The sequence below is a fragment of the Populus trichocarpa genome, chromosome 2 (genome assembly GCF_000002775.5).
Source record: "Populus trichocarpa isolate Nisqually-1 chromosome 2, P.trichocarpa_v4.1, whole genome shotgun sequence".
Taxonomy (NCBI): domain Eukaryota; kingdom Viridiplantae; phylum Streptophyta; class Magnoliopsida; order Malpighiales; family Salicaceae; genus Populus; species Populus trichocarpa.
In genome coordinates, this window is record NC_037286.2 from 24,444,864 (window position 1) to 24,454,401 (window position 9,538).

At 34.9% G+C, this 9,538-nt stretch overlaps 1 protein-coding gene across 2 annotated transcripts; it reads left to right on the forward strand.

The window, feature by feature from the left end:
• The first annotated feature begins 553 nt into the window (after nucleotides 1–553).
• On the forward strand, nucleotides 554–8,319 carry LOC7459533 (phenylacetaldehyde synthase). 2 transcript variants are annotated; one of them, XM_024594176.2, is made up of 13 exons: nucleotides 554–746; nucleotides 848–971; nucleotides 1,111–1,183; nucleotides 1,282–1,512; nucleotides 1,862–2,028; nucleotides 3,051–3,191; nucleotides 4,246–4,305; nucleotides 4,865–5,029; nucleotides 6,081–6,137; nucleotides 6,612–6,676; nucleotides 6,849–6,972; nucleotides 7,724–7,861; nucleotides 8,009–8,319. In XM_024594176.2, coding segments are annotated over exons 1-13 (1,470 nt in total). In that variant the 5' UTR covers nucleotides 554–744; the 3' UTR covers nucleotides 8,132–8,319. The 2 variants fall into 2 exon arrangements, with proteins under 2 accessions (XP_024449944.2, XP_002301839.4); XM_002301803.4 differs by having other exon boundaries at nucleotides 555–746; nucleotides 1,865–2,028.
• The last annotated feature ends 1,219 nt before the right edge of the window (nucleotides 8,320–9,538 follow it).

Below are 9,538 nucleotides of genomic sequence, written 5' to 3' on the forward strand. Positions count from 1 at the left end.
AAATAATAATATGGAAAGATTAATGAGAAAAGAAACAAAAAATACCATCAAAATAAGTCAGATTAATACCCTAATTACTAAAATATGATTCAAATTTTTGAATTGCATAATTTCATACATAGGTTGTGGTTTTTGTTTTCAAAAAGTATTTTTATTTTAAATTAATTATTTTTATGATTTTAAATGATTTTGATATACTGATATTAAAAATAAATTTTAAAAAATAAAAAAATTATTTTGATATATTTTTAAATAAAAAATATTTTAATTATTTTGAAAATCTCAAACCACTTGTAAATAAATCAACCTTGTTATAATGTTTTAAAAAATCAAACCTTTTTAAAATCATGATATCAGTAATATCGTTTAGATCTCTTGGCTTATTAGAATCTCTTTTTTAGCTAAGATTGAAAAAATCAAGCCGTCCTAAAATTATAGGTAAAGTTTTACGAATTCCATAAAATTAACAAATATAGAGGGACTATTTGATTTATTTTGTAAAACTAAAGGGACTGACTCAGAATTTACGCATGAAGAAATAGACCATCGAAGCTCCCTTCATCTTCCTTTCCTTTCCCTTCCCTTGCCTACCTATCCATCCGTCCAAACGACTGTGTTAAAAAACATAGCTTTCTCCGTTAAAACCCACCAGAGTATTAGTGCATTTGTTTCTCTCTTTAAAGAATATAGTCTCAAGTCTTAACTCCTCAAGCTCAAGCTCTGGCAATACACATTTCACTAAACATGTAAGTCTTGGAAGTTTTACAGTAGTAGTGTATGTTTTGATTTTATACTGTGTTTGCGCATGTTCATGATGGATTAATCTTGATGTTAATGTGCTTTTTAGGGAGAGTAAGGGGTTGCAACCAATGGATTCAGAGCAACTGAGAGAGAATGCACATAAAATGGTCGACTTTATTGCTGATTATTACAAATCCATTGAGAATTTCCCTGTTCTCAGCCAAGTTGAGGTTTTTAACCTTCCTTAGCTTTAATATTCATTAAATTTATCTGGTTTTCTTTCCCTTTTGATTTCCTTATGGTCTCTCTTTTTGATGTGTATAAGTGTGTGTGAATTTGGTGGCAAATGGGTTTTTCCTGTGTGTGCAGCCTGGATATCTACGCGAACTTCTGCCAGATTCTGCTCCAAATCAACCTGAAACGTTGCAAAATGTTCTTGATGGTGAATTTGCTTTATTTTACAAACAAAGAGAGGGAAAAAATGAACTTTTTTTGGTTGTTTTTTTCTTGCCATTGATTAGTTTCTCGATGTGAATGCAGATGTTCAAGCAAAGATTTTACCGGGGGTGACCCATTGGCAAAGCCCGAGTTATTTTGCTTATTATCCTTCTAACAGTAGTGTTGCTGGATTTTTGGGAGAAATGCTTAGTGCTGGTATTAATATGGTGGGTTTTAGCTGGATAACATCTCCTGCTGCAACTGAGCTTGAAATGATTGTTCTAGATTGGCTTGGTAAATTGCTCAAGCTACCTGAAGACTTTCTCTCTACTGGTAAGGGTTCTGATGAATGAATGAATGAATGTTAAAGTTCGTAAGGAAAAGCGGCACAGACTTTTTGTCATACAATTTTAACAAGATATCCGCACAAACTTGGTCTATGTGCTCACGTGGATGCCACAAAATGCTCAGTAATTTGTCAATAGTATAGCAGAAACCAGCCGTGTTCAGTCTTTTCAGTTGATATACTGAAATGTTTCTTGCAATGTTTTCAACAACTGTCTGAAGATGGCATTGCACAATGATTCACTCATAGGACACTTGCATAAGCAGTTTTGATGCCAGAGTTATGGTCAAAAGAATTTAAATTATTGATGTTTGTGGTTGGTGCAATTTTGCAAAGCAGGACAAGGTGGTGGAGTGATACAGGGCACTGCAAGTGAAGCTGTTCTAGTTGTGCTTCTGGCTGCTCGTGATAGGGTCTTGAGGAAGCTTGGAAAAAATGCCCTTGAAAAGCTTGTTGTTTATGCATCCGATCAAACACACTCTGCTTTGCAAAAAGCCTGCCAGGTATCTTTGTAAAACTACGCACAAGCATCCATAAAATTGCACCCATTAATAACACAAAAAATTCCGAAGATGATGCTTTATACTGAACTATTGACTTCCGTTTTCTGAGTCACGATTATTTTTGGAGGAGGGGGGGTGGAGTCCAAAATTTTGTTTGTAATGACTGTGTTATGTGCCCACTTTTCATAAATCAAGTATAAATATTCAAGTGGTACTATTTGAGGTGAGTGATAGTAAATGCACTTCATATATGACCCAACACAGCATTTCAACTTCTTATTCCATAGTCTTACTCTTACCTGTAGCCTTTGGTCAAGCTACTTTTTCTCTACACGATAATTTCTCTAACTTTGGTCAATGGATGTCACTTCATATTAAATTAAGCTCAAGCTGGCAACTATGTTGGTGCAGCACTAAAAGCTACCTTTCCAGCTGCTTGATAACTTACAGAGTATTTTCATACCATGAACTTTCCATTGTTCACATGTTCTCAAGAAGACCAACAGAAAAGGTATTCTGAACATGATGCTTCGTGCTGAACTGTAAGCATTCATTTTCTGAGTAGGGGTTTCAGGCCCGAGGGCAGGGGGGAGTTTTCAATTTCTCATTTTCTACATTGCATTGTGTATCAAATTTTCATATTCTTAAATCAGATAAAATTACATGTTATTATTTAAAGAACGACTGATGCAATCATACAAACACATACAATTATTTTTTCTAAAGCCAGTCACTTGTGTTTCTTTAAATTTGGGTCAAGTACATGCTGGAAACCAAGTTGGTGTGGTACTAAAACCGATTGTTCCAGCTGCTTTAGGAATAAAAACTCCCATAACATTCCATTACCATGGAGTTTTTCAAGGTCTCCATTCAGCAGTCACATGTTCTTCATTTTATTTTATTTTTACACTTATATAGAGATGTGTGTATTATGGATATATTTTTACCATGGTGAAGTTATTCTTTCTATTTGTAATGTCTTTTATATTCTTATGATATTTTTTTTTTCTAATTAATGACAGATAGGAGGGATCCATCCAGAAAATTGCAAGCTGCTAAAAACAGGCTCTCCAACAAATTATGCCCTTTCTCCAGATTTACTTGGTAAAGCAATTTCAGATGACATTTCCACTGGATTGGTCCCTTTCTTCTTATGTGCTACAGTAAGACTGAAAATACTTTCCTTGGTTGTTTTATTTTGATGCTCTTTGACCTTGACCATGTGTTTTCTTTTGGTGATTCTTTCAGTATAACATATGGTAGAATTAAGACGTGTACTCTCTTTTTTTGTCTTCTAAACACGTCAATGGAACAAGTTGGTGCATCCTAAAAGGTCTATTGGCTCTGTACTTGGGCAAGCACTGTTTTATTTTTAGGTAGAATGCTGATGATGACTTGGGAATATGAAAATCTTCTTTGAAACCTATACTTATCATCTGGTTACTCTATTGGAATAAACTAGAAAAAGCTCACTAAATCCTTGATTTAGTCAACTGTTAAGACATTTAGTAACTGAATTTTGAATTGGTTGCAAACATGTTGCAAACATGTTTTTGTTCAATAGGTTCTCAAAAGATTAGTTTGATCACACTAGCTGCAAATAAATCCGCCACTCATATGCTTGAGAATTAATAAATCGTAAGATTTTTGTCATCTGCAGCACATATAAAGCTTACTGAATTCAGGAGCTGGATATAGATCTGTGGATCCTTATGGTTTTTGACTTGGGGTTATTTGGGCATCACCAAATTGTGCAGTGGCACTTAGGGGTTGATTATTAGGATAGATATTCAAAAGGACATTAGTTATTTTTTCCCTGTGATAAAACTCTAGAAATAGAACTGCCACTTACAATTCTTGCATGTAATGGTTTCTCTCAAGACTAGAACCTTACAGTTTGTGTTTGCAAGCTAGAACTTCTACTGTTGCAGTAGGCTGTGGCTCCTTAATGGGATCACAGAATATATAGATAAGAAATGTTTTTGGTTTCTTATGGGTGTTGAAGTTGTAAATTTTTTTGTACAAGACAATTCGGTTGGACTAGCAATAATCCAGATATAAAGTTCAGGTTCCATTTTAATCGGTGATTATGTATGTGAATCCTTATACATGGTCATGTAATGTGATTGTAAGTAGATTTTACTCCTTCCTTCCTTCCCCTTTTTTTTTTCTTTTTTGGTATTTTAATGGTACTGAAAGTCTTTCATGTTCTTGCAGGTAGGCACCACATCATCAACAGCTGTTGACCCTTTGCTTTCTCTAGGAAAGATTGCTAAGGTAACAGGTAGCCTGTGTTTAGTGAAATAAGCAAGAAATCTGCTTTAAGCCTGTACAAAACTCCATACTCTATTGTTATCAAGATCTAGCAGCAATGGCAAGTGCAGTCTTGCACCCACAATTAAAGTTTAATAGGTAGAATTTTGTTTAGAGAGCTTAAGGAAGGGATGGGTTGGTAACTAGCACAAGCTAAGCCAAACAAGCAGGCTACCCTGGCTGCAGGTTAAAATGAATTCACCAAGTAACCCTCTCTCTCTCTCCACACACACACACACACACTTCCCAGTAGAATTCCGAAAGAAACATGTTAGAAAACTCAGAAACATTGACATCAAAATTAACCTGTCTATTAGAGGGCCTGTAATGAAAAATTGTTTATGATAACAAATTCCGGCGTTTCTGTATCCTAAAAACCTCCTTCAGTACACTCCAGTTCTCAAACCCTTTGAGGATTTTTTTTATCTAGACATGTGTGAGATCCTATATGATGACCTTGATGACACTACCATGAAAGTTTTTGTTCGTGATAACAAAGGTTGTATACATGGCCTCTTGACAGAATAATGGAATATGGTTTCATGTGGATGCTGCATATGCTGGAAGTGCTTGTATTTGTCCAGAATATCGTTGTTACATTGATGGTGTTGAAGAAGCTGACTCTTTCAACATGAATGCTCATAAATGGTTTCTGACAAACTTTGATTGTTCGGCTCTTTGGGTAAAGGTATGCTGTTTTCTTGTCTGCTCATATTTATCATATGTTGGCCCATGTTTAATAATTTTTACATTTTTTTCATGCTATCTGCACCAATCATTGTTTTGTCCACAAGCACTTACAGCTCACTCACTCTCAGTGGTGCTAAAATCTGAACACTCCCCCCCCCCCCCCCCCCCCTCTCCCTCACTCACACACACAAACACGTGCCTGCTAGCATGCACACTCTTTGTGTACACTTAAGTTGCAGTTCATACGTAATTGAACCCCTTATTGGCAGTGGCAGTTCCCTCCTGTGGAAAACGAGAATTGGGGTGGGATTCTTTTGGAGTTTGAGGTTAAGGTTCCATTTAGTAAGTCAGTAACATAAAAATCATCATATCCAATATCTTTAAAATAAAATTTCATGGAATATACACGATTGCCATTTCCTTTTTCTGTACTACTTGCAGTGAAACATCTATTGCACTGCATATGCATGCATGGTCGAGATTTTTTATATCTATTGCTCTGTGCATATGCATATTTCTGTCTGGTTGAAAAGTCAATATTTTGGAGCTCTGCACTTTTCAGTCAGATATCTTAATATCTTTACTACCATCCTCTTCAGTATAAGAATATATCAAACTTCTTTGATTCAACCAGTTTATACAGAAGGGATTCTCAAAAATAATTGTGGGAGGTTGCTCAGATACTCAAGTTCTGTTTTGTGCAATCTAGAAATGATGCATGATGAAATCACTTGAAGTGTTGCACTATTGTCACTAAAGGAATCATTAAAATGCTGCATCAGAAATGTGGTTTCAGCTCTTGAATTTTTTTTGAAATGTCAAGTAGTCCATGTAGTTCCAGATAAACAAGGATTCTTGGTAAATCTAGAATATCTGGTTTCTAATTGTCCAAGAAGAAATGAAAAACTAGTTGCTATGATTAAAACACAAGGACTATGATTGCTGTAATTCCTAAATTGTTTGGGCTGCTGATTGTTGTTCCTTTGGTTAGTTAGTTGTTTGAATATGCAAATACATTAAATGAGTTTTATTTTTATGCTGGACAACAGGATAGAAATGCTTTAATCCAGTCCCTCTCTACGAATCCCGAGTTCCTGAAGAACAAAGTAAGAATCCTTAACATCTTCTTGATCTTATTTCCATACAATTTTTGCACCGGAAGTTCACTAAGTAAAGGAATATGTTGTGAGGACTTGAAGGGTGGGAATTTTCATGTCGTCCCAAAGTGTGCTACAATGAATTTGATTTGACTGCCATTGGATGTGTTTCATCGATGTGCAATTCAAAAGCTCCAAAATAGCCCATTTAATTTTCTTAGAAGATATTCATGTTAATCTCCCAGCTTGGGGGTTACAGCTTTCATGATTTAAATTTTGTTATACATGTTAATCTCTGAACTTGTTTTCTTAACATGTTTATTTGCCTTAAAAGGTTACAGGGTTATGTAACATTAGAACAAGTTGCTAGCTGTAGATGATTGGATTTTTAATATCAAACAAATTAAAATCTTAACCAATCATAATTTATGGATTATGACGCACATTTCAGTCATGGTAATTCCTAACATATTGACATGTCAGGCCTCTCAAGCAAACATGGTTGTGGACTACAAAGATTGGCAAATTCCTCTTGGACGTCGGTTTAGGTGTGCCATCAAACTTTTGCCTCAATGCCTCTTCCTTCATAGGCTTTTCAGCCAAATCAAAAAGATTTGGAAAACTTTTGAGAATGCATCCTCTCACAAGTTTCTCTACTGCACAGCCATGCACCATATACCAGAAGTGCAATTTAATCATACTGAAAATGCTACCTCGCAGATCACTGAAACTGTGGATGGTACTGCGGTTATATGGTTTGGAAAATCTACAGTGCTACATCAGAAATCATATCAACTTGGCTAAATATTTTGAAGGGCTTGTTGCTGCAGATTCAAGATTTGAGGTAGATAGACCTCTTTATGTGTGTCTATATGTGTTTCTATTTTACACACCTGATTGGACCTCGTTTCTTGAATATCCACGGATCTTTCTAATACATACCTATTCACAGGGATAAAACGTCTTTAACCAGTTCTAGTTACTCTATTCTTTTTATCTGTAACACCTTTAGTTTCACCAAATTGGCAGATTTTTGTTGATATGGTGACTGTTTTTTACTTAAACCTGGTCCTGAGTCTTGTTAGTTTGGTAGAGAAGAGTTTATATTGTAAGGGTGGATGAGCTGATGCTGAAATGGCTGTTCCCGTATTTGTTGAAGGGGTGTAAGTACTGCCTCTCATGTCAGCTAGCGCACATGACATGGGATAAGCCATTGCTGGGCTTAGTGGTATTAAGCATGAGATGCCTATTGAACCCTTTGGAAAAGATAGGAAATAAGTGGGTAACCTTCCTTCAATTGCCAGAATAAGAAATCAGTTATGTTAGCTACTCACCTTGGCACACAACCACTGCTTGCCTTGAAACAGGAATTTTCCTTTTGGTGTTGCTATTGTAATGTAATAAGCTAGATGCATTAAACTAGGCTGAAAGATTGAAAACTGGTGTGAAAGAGAGGTGCCATAAGCAACCACTATCATTTCATTGCATTTTTTAATCATTTCTATGTCTACGTGTTTATGAAACTTCCCCACAGCTATGGTTTTTTATGCAAATCAATAATCTATCATTTCTCTATACCATAATTCATGTTGCAGGTTGTCACCCCTCGGATATTTTCATTGGTTTGTTTTCGCCTTCTACCTCCTAACAACAATGAAGATCACGGAAACAATCTGAACCATGACCTATTAGATGCTGTAAACTCAACAGGGAAAATTTTCATATCACATACAGTAAGATCGATGTTACTTTTATATATCTTTTCTGCAGTAACTAAAATGCTCATGCAGTGGTTTCTTCTTCTTCTTTTTGAATTTATCATCTACTTAAGGGAAAGGAGAATTGTAGTTTACTAGTCTGATCATAGCCAATCTTTGCAGGTTCTATCAGGCAAGTACATATTACGTTTTGCTGTGGGAGCACCATTGACTGAAGAGAGGCATGTTACTGCAGCATGGAAGGTTTTGCAAGATGAGGCCTCTGCTTTATTAGGAAGTCTATAGGGTTAGTTAATCCTTTTAGTGCAATCTACCCGTGGTTGATGAAATTGACTCACCACACTTCATTTTCCCCCTTTCCTTTTGATGTATTTGATTTTGTTATTGGCATGAACACAAGAGGCCCTCATGCCATACATACATTCATGCCCCGCAAATGAAATTTATTAAAAGAAACTTTAGTATTTTCAATATTTCAACAAAATGAAACTGCGTCTCATTTAACATGCATAACCCATCAGGAATCTGATGCTGTATGATTCCCAAAATTGACAAACACAAAAGGGAGGAACAGACATTTTTTGGCTGGCAACAAAAGCTGAAAAAGATCGAGAAAAACTAATTTTTTTCAACATTTTGGTGTGACCAAGCTAGGTTGCTGAGAAGCCAGCATGATATTTTGCCTCAATGTAGAATCAACATCCTGTTTGTTTATATTTCTACCAAGTTCTATCGAATTGTCATTAAAGGAGAAAGGATGGATACCATAATCAGCATGAAAAAGCACGTACCAATGCTGATTCTGCTATAACTTGTTGGTAATATCCAATCTAAAATTCTTGAAAAATGTTCCTAATCAGCTTGGTTGCGTTCAGATGAAGTTTCAATTCTCACCACCATCAGGTAGGACCTGTCAGGTTCTCTTATCCTTTCTCAGAATGCTGAACCTGAGAAATGATCCTTCGAGCATTAAAAATGTTGCTTTAGGCATATTATTTCCCACCTGAGAAATGATCCTAGTAGTGAGGTTGGATTTTGGAACAATGAGAAATCAATTAATAGACCTATCCTGGCCATGCATGATTTCTTACAGGTATAGCATGTTTTGTAATTGTAATTTGATCGTTGAGAGATTATACTCTCTGTAGGATAACCCAAATGCAGATATTGACGACCTAATTATTTGCAAAACATAGAGGTTACAATTTAATTTGAACTCGATGAAAATTCACCCGGCCTGAATAAATAAGTATTTTTTTAATAATTATTTTATCCAATAAATAATGAGTAGAGTATGGATATTATAAAACTCGAATCTAACCCGAAATATATATTTATATTATATAGATATATTTATAGAACATTTAGATTTTTTTAATACATTATGATATATGTATCTTAATATTAACATAAAAATATGTTTATAATATTTATTATTTTATCATTTAATATACATATATATACTTCAAATATATATTAACTATTTTATTTTTTATTGAATAATAAATAATGCATATCCATATGGATACTCAAAACCCAATAAATAATTTATGAATATATAAATTTCTTACTCAAAAAATAATAAAAAAATAATAAATATAAAAAAAAGTTCAACACGTGGATAATCATTGGCATCCTAGCAATATGTAATATATAGATTTTAGACTAGCTTTTGCATAGAAGAAAAAAGGC